Source organism: Balaenoptera musculus, chromosome 9 (assembly GCF_009873245.2).
Source record: "Balaenoptera musculus isolate JJ_BM4_2016_0621 chromosome 9, mBalMus1.pri.v3, whole genome shotgun sequence".
NCBI lineage: Eukaryota > Metazoa > Chordata > Mammalia > Artiodactyla > Balaenopteridae > Balaenoptera > Balaenoptera musculus.
The window spans coordinates 41,962,268-41,977,828 of NC_045793.1; the positions used below are offsets into that span (position 1 = coordinate 41,962,268).

The window sequence follows — 15,561 nt, forward strand, 5'->3', positions numbered from 1 at the left end:
CCAGCACTTCTCTCTTGACGCTTCAGCCAGGAAGACCCCAGTGTCTCATTTGATCCTGCTTCTCCCTTCTCTGCTCCTACTTCCTTCCTTTTACATCCAAATTCTACTGCCTCACTTATAAAAAGCAGCCCATGTGCCACAGCTCCTTTACCCAAATTTACTCTCAGGTGCCCGGCAGACAAAAGAAGTTCTATTTAATAGAATTCACTCTCCGAAGAAGGCAGTTGTAGTTGTAAATGGCAAACCTCTGCCAGTGAGTGTGAACGTAGCTCTAAAAATCTTAAGAACCTCAGAGTGCAAGAAAGAGTGGGTGGGGTTTATGGGGAGCAGGAAAGGAGTGTTGGAGCAAAGATCCGCCTGTGTGTCTGGGTCATTCTGCATCCTTGACATTGCTACATTGTTAACACATTGAGGATCACTGGTTTATTTCCTGGTGGGTGTCTCTTCCTGCTGGAAACTACCAGTGTACCTCTTGGGAGGTGGGTTTCCACATTCTTTCTCACCATGTGGTTATTTCCTACATTACATCTGCAAGTTCCTCTCCTACCAGTGATAATACGCATGGGTGGCCACTCCTCTGGGGTGTTCTGAATTTCTACTTTGTATCTACTTAAGTGCATTACTAAAATGGACATTCCTTTAAAGATTCCGAGAAAATATATAAAGCAAAACATGTTAAAATTCCAATACTTGAGAAGGATAGTGTTAATTCATTGTTAGCTTTAAATTTACCTAACATTTACTGTTAGGTTTTTTTTCATTCATGTTGTCTCTTTAATCCTCATAATTTCCCTGTAATATTGGCATCATATACCCCATTTTGTAGTTAAATAAACTAATACCCAGAGAGGTGGATCAGCTTGCCCAAGGACACACAATTAGTAAGTGACAAAACCATGATGAAGATGAAAGTTCCCCTGATCCTAAGCCCAGAACTCTTTTAATTAGCCGACATGCACCCCTGTCATGGATTAATTTACCGTTTCCCTAGCAGAGAGCAGAGACAGGAGGTAGAATAAATAAGCCCTGACTGGGGAGGAGGGGTCAGCAAAGGATCTGGGCTTGGTGTGAACCAAGGGTCACCGCAGAGAATCCTGGGAAGCCAGAAGCAAGGGGAGGGGGGAGGGATCCTTGGTGTCCGGAAGAGGAGGAAGTCAAAGAGAAGAGGCGCTTTTGAGAGAGCACCAGATTTTACAATATCTCGTCACCCAGGTCAGTTTTTTTTGTTTTTTGTTTTTTGTTTTCTGATTAAGGAACTTGCTGTGAATGAGATGGTTGAGGCCAATGCAGTTCAAAAAATAGTCAGGAAGCATATTCCAACAGAACAAGCCAGAACCACCGGTGTAACATTTGAGAATTATAAACCCTCAGCCTTCTGTAGCAGCTGTGATTTGAATCGAAACTCTCCGAGTGAAGTAAGTAACAAAGTGCTCCAAGGAAGAAATCTCATTTCCCAAAAGCAGATTTTGAGAAACTCAGAACTGGAGCATCTGACACAGGTGTCCTCAAGGGACATCGTACAGTGTCCAACAAGTCGTTAGAAACCATTGGCAGGTCCGGGGCCTTTCAGCAAGTTGTACAGAGATTCTAACAGGTCATGTGCACCCAGTGCTCCAGGAGCACAGGCAGCCCTGTCGGGGAGATGAGACTAGGCAGTCTGAACGATGCCTGCGCAAACAGTAGGAGCCCTGCACCTTCGCCTCGGCCACCGGAGGGAGGGTTTGTTAGTGGTACACGGGCTCACGCACTCCCTTCAGCATCAGTTAGCGAAATCACTTCCTGACTTCTGTGTTCTTCTTTTGACCCTGCCAAGTAAGACCTCACCTTTCAAGCATGAAAATCACTTCCGTTTAGGGAAAACCTACTATATGTCAAATACTATCATGACATTCCCCGACAGCTGAAGAATCTCAGCCCTGGAAATGGTAAGGGACTGGCTCAGTGCTATACAGCTAAGCCGGGGGTTCCCAGGGCACCCAGCCCTGCCCGAAGCCCCAGCATCTCAGGCTGCCTCAGGACCACCGTCCCTGGGGTGCTTCTGGGTGGAACTACCTGGGTCACGCACACATGACCAAGGGCCTAAAACTTGCACACAGACTAACAGTGAGAAATGCCTCTCACCCTGAGGTGTCCCAGTCCTGCTCGCAGCTATAGACGTAGACCAGGAGACCCTCAGGAGGCCCAGAGCCGGGGCCAAATGCTTTTGCCGAAGCTGTGTGAAGATTCCTCACCCACCTATGGGTTAACAAACTAAACCCTGCTCCTGGAGGGCTGCCCTGCACACAGACGGTGTTCGATAAATGCAGCCTTCAGTAAATGCAGCCAGTGTCATTTTCCTATACCTTGGCCTGCAACTACCATAGGCGTCTTAGAATTCTCTCGAAATCTGGCCTGGGGTGCAGATTTCATCATACTCCTGCTGGGATAATAACCAAAGCTTTGATTTACCAAATCTTCTTGCTGGGCACACTGCTTTATACCATGAATACATCATCTATTTTAGTCCTTCCAGCAACCCTGACAAATATTATTATAATTCCAATATAAATGAGGAAGTAGAAGAAAGTATAGAAAGGTTCCATCACTGGTCTAATACATGACTCAGAAGTGAACCATGGATAGGATAGTTGAACATGTGTCTTTTTGTCTTTGCAGTCAGTGCTATTAATAACTCTATTATCCTGCCTGCCGAGGAATTCTCTGGAAGTTCTCTAGGCCCTGACCCCTCTGTTGGTCCTGGTGACCTCCAGAGCTTCCCTTGGCCACAGGGTCAGAGACCTTGTGAAACAGCAGTACAGCCTCAAAGGAAGCCACGGGTCCATAGTGACCAAGGACATCCATGGCATTCACTGGCCCAACCAGTGTTGGACCCTTAAGTAGGGAAATATTCTGGTGTGTGATATCTCTGCTGCAGATTCAGAGATTTGACAAATTGGCGTTTGTTAAGCTAATGCTTACCCAAGAAGTCTTCAAACCATAAAAATCGGTATTTCCTACATCCTGGAAAGAATACAACTCTAAAATTCTACCTGCTGCTTAAAATGCTATTCCTTAAGTAAAAGCAGGAGGAGGAGAAGAAATGTCTACCAATTTTGATAGCTTTTGTAATATTTTATAAAGTTTATGATAAGCTTTCCTCAGAGCCTAAACAGGGAGAATATTAATTGCATGATCCCCCAGGCTTATCTAGATTGCGGCCCTTTGCCCCACTCTCCTTATCTCGTCAGAGAATGGCTTGTGACTTTGCTGTACCCTGTTTTAGAACAAAGCATTTAGATTATATGTCTTTTCTCTATCTATGATCTGGTTTAGTTTTCAGTTTGTTTGTTTGTTTTTTTCTTGGAAAAATAGCATTCAATTTTCATCTTCAAAATAGAAAATCAGTCTCTTAAAAATGAACAAATCTTTCACAGGTGAGGGATGTAAACAGACTTTGAAATTCTGGAGAAAAGAGGTGCATCGTGCACAGCCAAGTAAATATGAATTGGTTAATTTCAGCTCATCTTTTTTCTTATTAGATTGAAAATCCAGCCATGCTGACTGCCCCATTACTGTCCCACTGTTCATTTTCTGAACACCAATGAATGGCCTTGGGAAAACTTGACCCCTCAAGGAATAATTCAACTTCTCCAGAGGAAAATAACTACTTGACCAGAATATTCTTTAACAACAAAATAAGGAGCCCAACCTCACCATATAAAACTGTTTAGAGCAAAACTAAATAACTTCTGAATACAACGGATTATAATTTCTACAGCCTGTGAACACTGCTGATCAAATTACTAAAGGCTGCTGTTTTTGTGGTTGAGGTTTCCTTCTTCAGTTTTACTTTTAATTTAGTCTTGTTTTGCAAGAACGAAAGAGGAAGGGCCGCCTAACCAGGCCGCGGGACGATTCCAGCAAGCCTCGATTTTCCTGGGGTTCACAGCCACGGACTTCAGCCAGCAGCAAGTGCAGAAGCGCTTGTTCCTGCCCCAGCTGCAACCTGGGTTTTTCCTTGTCTTGCAGTTTGTAGCTTAGAAGAACGGTGTGCAAGGGACTCCAGCTCTTACCAGACCCAGGCCAGTGTGGCTCTCTCTCAGGGTTCTGCCACAGTGAAAGATGTGTATGTGAGTGTGGTGTGTGTGTGTGTCAGAGAACGAAAGAGAAGGGGAGAGAGGCTGATCGATTCTTCGGCACCAACTTAAGCATCCCTTAGTCGGCTGCTTCTGTCCCCAGGCTGGTGTCTTCTGGTGCAGTAGCTCCGAGATGAAGTCACCCTGGAAAATCCTTATGGCCACTCCTCTGTTCTTTCTCCTGACCCTTCACACCTTGGCCTCTCCAGCCTATGACCACCAGCGCGGCACCAGACGCTCCAATGGCCAAGTCTGTATAGGTACGTAAATATTCTGTGTATTTTTAATGTGGATATCATGGGGTCAAATCCTTGTCTTGCATAGTAAATCACCTATTTAATGACATCCATAGCTATAAGATTCCAAGTAAGACACCAATAACCTTACCAGCGTAGAAAAGTTTTGCTTCTTAGAATAAGTGTTCACACTACATGCACATATGTGGGTATAGAAGCATGCTATATAGTTGCTAGTTTGAATTAAAAGTCTTCCACCTCATTGGTGATTGGAATTTTTTCCCCCTGGATGGGCAAGTATAAAAGCCTGAAATTCTTACCGCCTTTCGGGACAATAGGCAGCATTACACGGTAGAAGGAAGATGGACTTTGACCTTTGAATTGCTGCCACCTCCTCCCCCTCTGCTCTGTCCCTTACACTCTGAAACTTTGAGCAACTTACTTAACACTTCCATGCCTCTGTGTTCTTATGGATGAAACGAGGCTTATAATACCCACTTCATGGGGATGTTGTGAGAACTGAGATCATGCGTGTAAATTTCTGGTATTTGCACACAGTAAGGATTCAACAATCTTAGTTTTCTTCCTTCTCTCAGTGAGTCCAGAGATGGCAATAAAAGGACAGTCACCTGGAAACATTGAACTTTGACTGAGATATGGCTCTTTCACTTATGTTTTGTTGAAGTATTTTACTTCAAAGTAGTTGTTGTTGTTTGGTGTTTTGGGTTTTGTTTTTCGTTTTGGGGGGGGTTTGTTTTTTTTGTTTGTTTTTTTGGAGAGGAGTAAAAGTAGGGTAAGACCTTTGATATTCGTGTTATACCTGGAGATTCCTGAATGGGGCCAAGGGCTTTCACTGGGTCAGTCCATGGAGCCAAGGATTCTCAGAAGTCTGAGTAGTAATTATTCAATGAGCAGATCGCAAAATAAAATCCTGGTTTAAGAAGCCAGAAAAAGAACTCGAGGGATAAGTATGGTGGCCATCTCTTACAAATGAAAAGTTTGGATACAGATTATGATACATATGAATTATTTCTGGAGACAGTACAGAAAAATATCTGAATTAGTCCTATTTCCTGAAAAAACCATGATTTCCAGTCATTATACATGTTAAGGAACACATCTCTGGTTTCAAGGTCTTCTTTTAAATTAAAACCTTAAGACCCAGATTCCCTGCGAATCTATTCTCCACAGGCCTGGAAGCAGAGGTCTGTGGCCCCACTGGAGCCATGCCTGGGAGGTTATCCCCACCCACTATTTGGTTCCATCAGATAATTATTTGCCACCTTCTATTTTCTCAAAACAAACACCTAAAGCTTGTCAAGTAGAAATGCACTTGAGAAAGGCTTAAGTGGAATCAGTTCTACTTCTAGGATGGTTGCATCATCTGAGATACTTGGCCCTCCACCCCTATAAAGTAGACATGAGATACTCATTCCCTTCCCTGCCCCATTCCCACTGAGGCATAGAGAATTAGAAGGAGGTGTTGAGGGGATTCTAGGATGCGGTTGTTCTGGTTATCTATTACTGCATAACAAATTTTTAAATAACCATTTTGTCATACCATGATCTTGTGGGTCAAGTGTGCACTTCAGCACCAGCACGCCCAGCAGCTGTGGGGATTGGAAGTGTCTCCTGAAAGGGGACCTGGGAGCGCTCTTAGTCACTGGCCAAATGTGGAAGTGTCTTAGGAAGCAGCGAAGTAAGCTTACTCGCAGCTGGTGGTAAGAGGAAGAGCCTCATGGAGGGGGTGGGAGAAGAGGAGGAATTGTCGTTTGGACTTCTGTTAATCCCGACAACTTTCAAACGAAAAGCAGGACTGTATGCCTTCCAACTCATTGGCTCCCATAGTCCAGAGTTTGCATGTAAGAGGTCAACCCACACAGGGATGGACTCTTCTTCTGGCTGTCATCTAACATCCTGGCAGAGAGAATCTGGGCTAAGTCTTTAGCTCACTGAACAAGAGGCGGGGGAGAGTGAGGAGAGCTCCCAGTGCAGATGTGGCTGCCAGGGTCACGGAGGGAGGGGGCAGCTCTCACAGAAGTGGGAACTCTTGTGACTGGAGAGATACTCCACAAGGAGCCACTGTAGAAGTTATTGAGTGTTTGAGCCAACATCCCCATCATAAACAAACAACCCCAGCTCCTATGCCAAGTGGAACCTTTGCAGTGGGCAACCAACCAGCAGATCTGGAGGGCATGGCCTTGAACATATTCCAAAATCAGAACTAAGCTATGCAAAGCCCCAGTGGCCTGTTTCCCAATTTACCATAATTCCTTTGCACTGAACTGTACGTTCATTTGATCACTAAGTAAACTCTGATTCTACTGTGCTGGAGCAGCCAGGGCCTCTATCTGCCACTTTTCAAATGTTATGAAATCAATAATAAGCCATGTTCATTTTTGCAAAACATTATTTTCTTTACATGGGTGATTTAGGGGCAAAGTAATCCTTATGTTTCTAAGTCATTGACATTTAAATTAATTCACTGAATTTTGGTTTTTTTTTTTTTTTTGAGGAAGCTTTTTATTTATTTATTTATTTATTTATTTTTGGCTGTGTTGGGTCTTCGTTTCTGTGCGAGGGCTTTCTCTAGTTGCGGTGAGCGGGGGCCACTCTTCATCGCGGTGCGCGGGCCTCTCACTATCGCGGCCTCTCTTGTTGCGGAGCACAGGCTCCAGACGCGCAGGCTCAGTAGTTGTGGCTCATGGGCCTAGTTGCTTTGCGGCATGTGGGATCCTCCCAGACCAGGGCTTGAACCCGTGTCCCCTGCATTAGCAGGCAGATTCTCAACCACTGTGCCACCAGGGAAGCCCTCGAGGAAGCTTTTTAAAGCGCTTAAAAAAAAATTTTATTTTCCCTCATTCATGTTTGGTTAAATATATAAAATGCCTTCAGAGTCCGATAAAACCTCCTCCCCCCCTGAACCACATCACACACACAGTGGTCAGAGATGACTTTATAGTTTGAAAGATAAAGGGGAAGACGTGATCCTAAGCTTTCAACCAGCATGAATGGTAAAATGACAATGTCGCTGACAAAAATAGGAAAGATTTAGACAGAGCCAGCAGAGAAGGTTGAAAATTTATGATCACAATTTACATGTACAGAAATTTCATTTTCTCTATTTCTTATATCTGAACACTTGTTCATAAGCCACCACCATTGCTGCTGAGGGCAGAAAACACTTCATCTTTCCACTCATGTGTTTAAATTTAGTCTCCTCTGGATAATTCAGGGCTCTCTTCTTTCTCCCGTGTCTGAGGGTCGCTCTCAGTCCTCGGGGAGGGCTTGTGTAGCACCCTGACACGGTTCTCGGCCCTCAGAACTCCCACAGTGAAGTGTCGTGGCTGGTGCAGCTCATGGGCTGGTCTCAACAGAATCCACGGTCACTCCGTGCTGACAAGCTGCTCACCTCCACCCTCGCGGGCCCTGCAGACCCTTGAGGTGTAGCCGGATGCCCACTGGTTCCCAGCTGCAGCTGCAGCCCTCTGCACTTTGTCCCTCACTCCTCACACTTCCCCTCTCCTTGATCCCCTACTTTTATTTTTAGATTATCACAGAATTTAATCCCAACCTTGGCACAGATGGTAGGTTTCTGATCATCTCAATTTTCACTAAACTCACCTTTGCCTTTTTTTTTTTTTTTTCCCTGGATTGTTCTGGGGCATAACCCTGAAGAGAAGGACCACAAAGGCACTCTAGAGAGAGGTCCACAACTCTGTGAAAGGTCCCAAAGTGAGCAAAACCAAAAGAATCCAAGTGGACAGTATGCTTTTCCTTAAGGAGAAAGTGAAAATTTTCTTTTTTCGAGGGAAGGGGTGGGCAGTAAACTAGATCATAGTTTAAATGTACTATGAGAAAGAGGGAAAAAAAAAGAATGTTGCAAAGCATTAAGCAGAGTAAAATCCCCATAAAATTATATATAATGTGCCTATCTCTCTATTTATATAGCTGTCTTCCCGGATAGGATGAACAGCAAAATGCCAATAGTTGTTGTATGGTTATCTATGAGTGAGGAGGTTACAAATGATTTGTAATCTCTTTTCAGTGCATTTCTGAATTTTCCACATTTTCTAGATGAGCTTGCAAAAACAATAGTAAGACATGGTGGTTAAGAGCACAAGAGCTTAAGCTCTGGGGTCAGACTGCCTGGATTGGAATCCTGGCTCTGCCACCTCTGTACATATGTGACATTAAGGGCACAGTTTCACCCTCTGTACCTTGTGTCCCCTATCTGTAAGATGAGATTACATGGGGCCTGCATCCTTGGGTGGTGTGGAGGGCTAATGAATAAATACACATGAAGGACTTAGAACTGTACTTGGTACAGACTAAGTACCCAAAGGGGTTGTGATTATGTATTCTTTTGGAAATCAGGAAAAAAAATATTGAAAATAAACTATGGAAGTCCTGCATTTAAACCTATCATAAGACAAAGAGGCCTGAGTAAACTGAATAATTACATGTGAATCTACATCTTATGTAAATACAAATTCTCAAATCTTGGATATCTGAAGGGAAGATTCACTTATGAAAAAAGATTTCATAGTGTATTAGCTTTCTATTGCTGTGTAATAAATTGCCACACATTCATCAGTTTAAAACAACATAAATTTATTATCTCACGGTTTCTGCACATGAGAAGTCTGGACATAATATAACCGGGTTCTCTGCTCAGGGTTTACAAGGCTGAAATCGAGATGTCACATGGGGCTGCATGTGATGTGAGACTCAGGTTCTCTTGCAAGTTCACTAGTGGTTGGCAGAATTCAGGTTCTTGGATTTGCAGGGCTGAGGTCCCATGTGCTTGCGAGCTGTCAGCCAGGATCATTCTCAGCTCTGAGAGGCTGCCCCTTTGCAAAGGAAGTTAATAACGTAGCTATTTCTTTCTTGTTTAAGAACAGCTGGAGCAAACTCTCTACATTTAAAGGGCCCGCCCGATTATGTTGGGTCCACCCAGGATAACCTTGAGTAACTCAAAGTAAACTAACTAGAGTCCTTAATTACATATGCAAAATCTCTCTTATCATAGAACATAACACGATCACAGAAGTGATATCCAATCACATTCACAGGTTCTGCCCTCACTCAGGGGAGGGGATTAAGTAAGGCCTCTGCATCAGGAGACAGTAATCTTATCATTCTGCCTACCACTCATAGAAATGCTTTAAAAAGAAAAAGTCTTCAAACTAAACACCAGATAGTATTGCAAAAGAGAATTGATGTGACTTGGTCCCAAAGTGATTCACCAAATAGGCACGACTATATAGTAGAAATTCATAGATGAAGAGTAAGCTGTGGGTTGAAGCGTTTTTTGTTTTGTTTTGTTTTTGAGGGAGAGGGGCTTGATATTCGAGATTTTTCTTCTGGCCTTCACACTCAGAATTTGGAAAGGAAAACAAATTACTCCACTACCATACCCTTTCTCTCATAAAGTAGTTGTTTTTCAATGTTAGTATAGAGGACAAAGTCCCCATCTGAATCTTTCCCTGGACAAAGTCCACCTAAGACCAAGCATAAAACTGGAAAGACTGTCACAAGCAACCATTTCAGGACACTAAAAATCAACCAATGGCACACAATGAATTAAGGAATGTTTATTCTTGAAAAACTGCTTGAACTTTAGGAAGAACAGTAAGACTCTGACCTTTTTGCCTGAGGCTGCTCCATCTACACTTGCCCTCAGCTTAGTGAGAACAGTAGTTTCATCACTGTGAAACTGGCTGCAAAAACCAGTAAGTCTACTGCTAATGGGGCGGACTTGATTCAACCAGGATTCAAAGATCCCTGGCTTTGTTGGCTAAAAGTGATGGACTCCATTGGGAATTAACAAGGAGAAACTGCAGCTTTGCTAACTCAGAGTTTTGGTCCTAGATTGGACAATGAAGATCAGCCAGAGATTTAACAGGGAGACCCTGGTAATGTGAACATTATAGAAGGGCTAAGATGAGGTCTCCATACATCCCTGATCGATTGGGAAACTGTACATGTGTTGGGAAGACCTGAAAGAGCCTAAGAAAAGTGAAAACTGAGGGAGACTTGAGAACTAGATGCAACCTTGAATGTATTCACCAACCCATTTGAATACATTTCCTTTCTTTCATAAAATATAAGAGGAAGACTTCCCAGATCATTCTGTGTTTTACACTAATACCAAATCCAGACAAAGACATCACAGGAAAGAAAATAACAGATCAATATCCTTTGTGAGCACAGATGCAAAAATCCTTAGTAAAATATTAACAAACTGAATCCCGCAGCATGCAAAATGGATTATACACCATGACCAAGTGGGGTTTATCCTAGGAATACATGGTTGTTTTAACATCTGAAAGTCAATTAATAGGATATACCAAATTAGTAGAACAGAGGCTATAACTACATTATCATCCCAGTAGAAATAGAAACATTGTTTCGCAAAATCCATCACCCACCCATGTTAAAACCTCTCAACAAGTTATGAAAGAAAAAGGAATTTCCTCAACTTGATAAAGGGCTTCTATGAAACCCTGCAGATAACGTCATACTTAATGATGGAAGATTGAATGCTTGCCTCCTAAAATCAGAAACATGGTAGGGATGTCCACTCTCACCACTTGTAGTTAACATTGTTTTGAAGATTCGATTCAGTTTAATAAAGAAAGAAAAATAATAAAGACATGTGAATTGGGAAGGAATAAGTAAAACTGTCTTTATTTTCAGACAGCATGTTCCTGAATGTAGAGAATCCTAAGATATTTACAATAAAACTACCAGAATTAATAAGAGACTTTAACAAGGTCCCAGGATTCAAGATTAATATAAAAAATCAATTATATTTATTTATATTAGCAACAAACATTGAATAACTGAAATTAAGAAAACAGCTCCATTCACAATATAATAAAAAATCCTAAGGAATAAATTTAACAAAAGAAATGCAATTACTCTACATAGAAAACTACAAAACATTGCTGAGAGAAATTAAAGGATGCTTTATAGAAATGGAGAGACGCTTCCCACTAATGGATCAGAAGACTCAATAATGTTAAGATTGCAATACTCCCCACACTGATCTATAGACTAAACACTGTTCCATTCAAAATTGTAACATCCTTTTTTTAGTAGAAATTGGCAAGCTGATCCTAAAATTTATATGGAAATGAAAAGAAGCCAGAATAGACAAAACTTTTGAAGAACACGGTTGGAGAACTAACACTATCTGATTCCTTACTTCAAATCACACACAATTATTAACTCAAAATAGATCATAGACCTCAAGGTAAAAGCTAAAACTACAAACTTCTAGAAAAAGTGCAAGAGAAAAATCTGTGTGACTTTGGATTGGGCAAAGACTCTTAGATATGACATCAAAAGGACTATACAAAAAGAAAAAAATTGATAACATGTACTTTATTAAATTTAACACTGTTCCACACAAAACATGATTAGAAAGTGAAAAGGATATTGGGAAACAATATTCACAAATCATATAGACTTCAGTATAGCAATGATTATTTTAATTAACATGATTGATAATTTTCACTTTCAAAATTCAAAATTTTAATGTATGCAGTGTATGCAGTGTGACACTCAGCAGTGTATAAACTTCAAGGTTCAATAGATCTGGATTGGAATTACCAGCTAGCCAGTGAGCAGCTGAATCCCTGCTTATCTGAAAGGCCTTAGATATATTGCTTAAGCTCTCTGAGCCTCATATTTTTCATCTGTAAAATGGGAAGTAACAATCTCATGAGGCTGCTGTGAGGATTAAATGAGATATAGTTTGTGAAAACACCTAGCAGAGAGCTGCAAGAACAAAGGTCCAAAGGTCTTTTCATGTTTTCCTAAAATTTATTGAGGTAGAAGTAAACATTAAAAAGCTTACTCAATGAGAAATTGTTTGATAAAATACAATTTATTGGGGTTTTTTTCTAGTTATAAAAGAATATATAATTTTTATAGAGATCTTTAAAAATTCAGAATATTTTTAAAGAATAAAATCAACTGTAATCCCAAAACTCAGATGATCACTACAGATATTTGGGTATATTTCCTTTCAAAACCATCTAGGTTTATATTTATAGAGTTTGGATCTTGTTTTTATTGTTTTGTTTAACTTCCAAGTTTGAATTGTTAAGTAGACAATCTAAAATTAAACATCTTTTTCTTTCAACAAAATATTTGTAAGAAATTTGGCAGTAGTAAGCCTTTGCTGGCAGGTAGGAACTTTTCAAGTTAGCAGGTAAGTTTGTGGATAAAAATGATTGGGCATAGTCTAAGATTATTTTTCTATCTATGCACCTATCTATCCATTTATTCATCATCTGTCTACCCTTCTTTCTATTCATCCATCTATTCATTCATCCATCCACCCACTCACCCAATCATCCATCTTTTTCTTTTCATCCATCCTCTATCTATCTTAGAATTCAAATATAGAAGTAAATGGAAAAATAAAGTCATACTTTTTCTGAAAGAAAATCTGATTGGTTAATTTCTTTGATAATAAGATCTGACTGCTATTTAGGTTTATACAGAGGACATTTTTCATAGTTTGAATGAACTAAATCTGCAGCTCCAACATTTGACAAAAATATCTATGAAGTATGCAGTAAGATAAAGAATTTTACTTAAAATATTGTATAGGTAAAAGTGTGTTGAAAAGAACAATATTTCAACTTGCCAGTTCTTTCTAAATATATTAGGTTTAAACAAGGCCTCACTCAATGAAATTGTAGTAGGTAAAATTAAAAGATAAGTCTTTTTTTTTTTTTAATATTTATTTATTTATTTATTTATGGCTGTGTTGGGTCTTTGTTTCTGTGCGAGGGCTTTCTCTAGTTGTGGCAAGTGGGGGCCACTCTTCATCGCGGTGCGCGGGCCTCTCATTATCGCGGCCTCTCTTGTTGCGGAGCACAGGCTCCAGACGCGCAGGCTCAGCAATTGTGGCTCACGGGCCTAGTTGCTCCGCGGCATGTGGGATCTTCCCAGACCAGGGCTCGAACCCGTGTCCCCTGCATTGGCAGGCAGATTCTCAACCACTGCGCCACCAGGGAAGCCCAAGATAAGTCTTAGTAAAACTTTTTTTTTTTAATATTTCTCAGAAATTGAGAAAGTGAAAGACTCCATTGATTGGGTAACAAACGTTTTTGCAAGGCAGGTGGTTTCTAGTTCTTTGCTTTCAACACAATTGAAGGGAGACTTAAATAATTTTCAACGATAGATCACTCTCAGATTTTTGACATTTAACTTAGAAGGAGTTAAAGAATTGAGTGACATCGCCATATCAAAAGTCCTTCCATTCTCATTTACTTATTTAAGTAAGCATGTTTCCTCAGAACTTACCTCTTTAAAAATGAAAAATAAAAACATTGGCGTTAGCAGATGTAAGCTTTTATGTATAGAATGGATAAACAAGGTCCTACCATATAGCACAAAAATTATGTTCGATATCCTATGATAAACAATAATAGAAAAGTATATATTAAAAAAAGAATATATATGTATAACTGAATCACTTTGCTGTACAGCAGTAATTAACACAACACTGTAAGTCAACTAAACTTCAATTAAATAAAAGGAAAAGAAAAAAAGAAAAAGAAAAACAGACATGATACTTGACATGAACCTTGTTTATTTACATGAATAAGTAATATTTTTTTACAGATATAGGTACTAATTTAAAGAGCCCAACCATCTCATTAAGAGATTTAATTCCAAGAAAATTTTGCCTTTATTATTTAGAAACTGTTTATCAAATTGACAATACATATTGCTTAGATAAGTTAATTTTACTAATAAAGAAAAATCTATCCAGAAGAATTTTAAAGTACTTCTAGGGTTTTATTCATAAGAAATTAAAGTTTTTATTTAAATTTTATACATATTTTTAGTGTTAAGAAATATAATAGTGTGAAAAAATACTTCCAACCATAAAAATACATTACATTGGGATAAAACTCTAGTGGAAGAAAAATTCAATGAAGTAGATTTTTATTGAAATATGAATTCAAGGAGAGGAATTATCAATGTAAATTTTTCACTGTGAAAGAAGAATTTGATCATATATTTTTTTAAGTAGATGAGAGTTGGTATAAGTCACTATAATATTTAGATTCCTTTAGAAACATATAGAAGACTAATGTAATATTTCTATTGTAATATTTACAATCTTCCTGGAATTTTGCAACTAATGAAATTGATATCCATTAATATTTTAACATCCATTAAAATGTAGAAGCATACATAATTTTTCAAAGTTCTTTTGGGGGTTCAGAGCAAAATGTTTGAAAACCATTGGTTTGCACTCTAGAGCATGAAGCCATTGCTCTGTAATCTGACCTTCAAGGCTTTTCATGTTCTAACACCTTCCTAACTCTCATTCTTCCTTTCCCATGCAGCCTGGGCTCTAGTCCTGGCCAACTCTTCTCCTTCTCACATCCAAGTCTTTAGAAATGCTACTACTCTCTTCCTGAAGGCCTTTCCTGCCTTTTTTCTTTCGACAGGTTCCTCCCATCAAGAGAAAAACAAATACCGTATGCTAACACATATATATGGAATCTAAAAAAAATTAAAAAAAAAGAAAATGGTCAGAGGAACCTAGGGGCAAGATGGGAATAAAGATGCAGACCTACTAGAGAATGGACTTGAGGATACGGGGATGGGGAAGGGTAAGCTGGGACAAAGAGAGAGTGGCATGGACATATATACACTACCAAACGTAAAATAGATAGCTAGTGGGAAGCAGCCGCATAGCACAGGGAGATCAGCTCGGTGCTTTGTGACCACCTAGAGGGGTGGGATAGGGAGGGTGGGAGGGAGATGCAAGAGGGAAGAGATATGGGGACATATGTATATGTATAACTGATTCACTTTGTTATAAAGCAGAAACTGACACACCTTTGTAAAGCAATTATACTCTAATGAAGATGTTAAAAAAAAAAAAAAAAAGAGTCAGCTCTTCCAGGAAACTGTCACTGCTTACCCAAGGCAGTGACAGTTTCCTAGTTTCTTCCTCCTCTGTGCTCCCAAAGCACTAACAGGTCCCTCCACCAAGCACTTACAGGTTACAATGACTAGACTGTTTTTCTAATCCTCAGTGTTCCCTACTGCTCTGTGGCTTCTCTTATTCTCCTTTGTGTCCTCAATCTTCTGAGCACATAGTGGGTGCTAGTAAGGATGTGTTGAGTAACAGGATGGAATGGCTCCCTGTGTCTTCACTCTCATTT

At 40.2% G+C, this 15,561-nt stretch overlaps 1 protein-coding gene across 6 annotated transcripts in view; it reads left to right on the forward strand.

Moving 5' to 3' along the window:
* The first annotated feature begins 1,110 nt into the window (after positions 1 to 1,110).
* Positions 1,111 to 15,561, forward strand: part of AOAH (acyloxyacyl hydrolase) — a 177,583-nt gene continuing 163,132 nt past the window's right edge. For 3 of the 6 annotated variants that reach the window (XM_036864537.1, XM_036864542.1, XM_036864543.1), the window contains exons 1-2: positions 1,111 to 1,212; positions 4,219 to 4,375. In XM_036864537.1, coding sequence (XP_036720432.1) covers positions 4,249 to 4,375 — 127 coding nt within the window. In that variant the 5' untranslated portion in view covers positions 1,111 to 1,212; positions 4,219 to 4,248. Of the gene's footprint in view, positions 1,213 to 1,323; positions 1,416 to 3,518; positions 4,376 to 15,561 lie in introns of all 6 variants that reach the window. The other 3 variants (XM_036864540.1, XM_036864541.1, XM_036864539.1) reach the window with 3 other exon arrangements.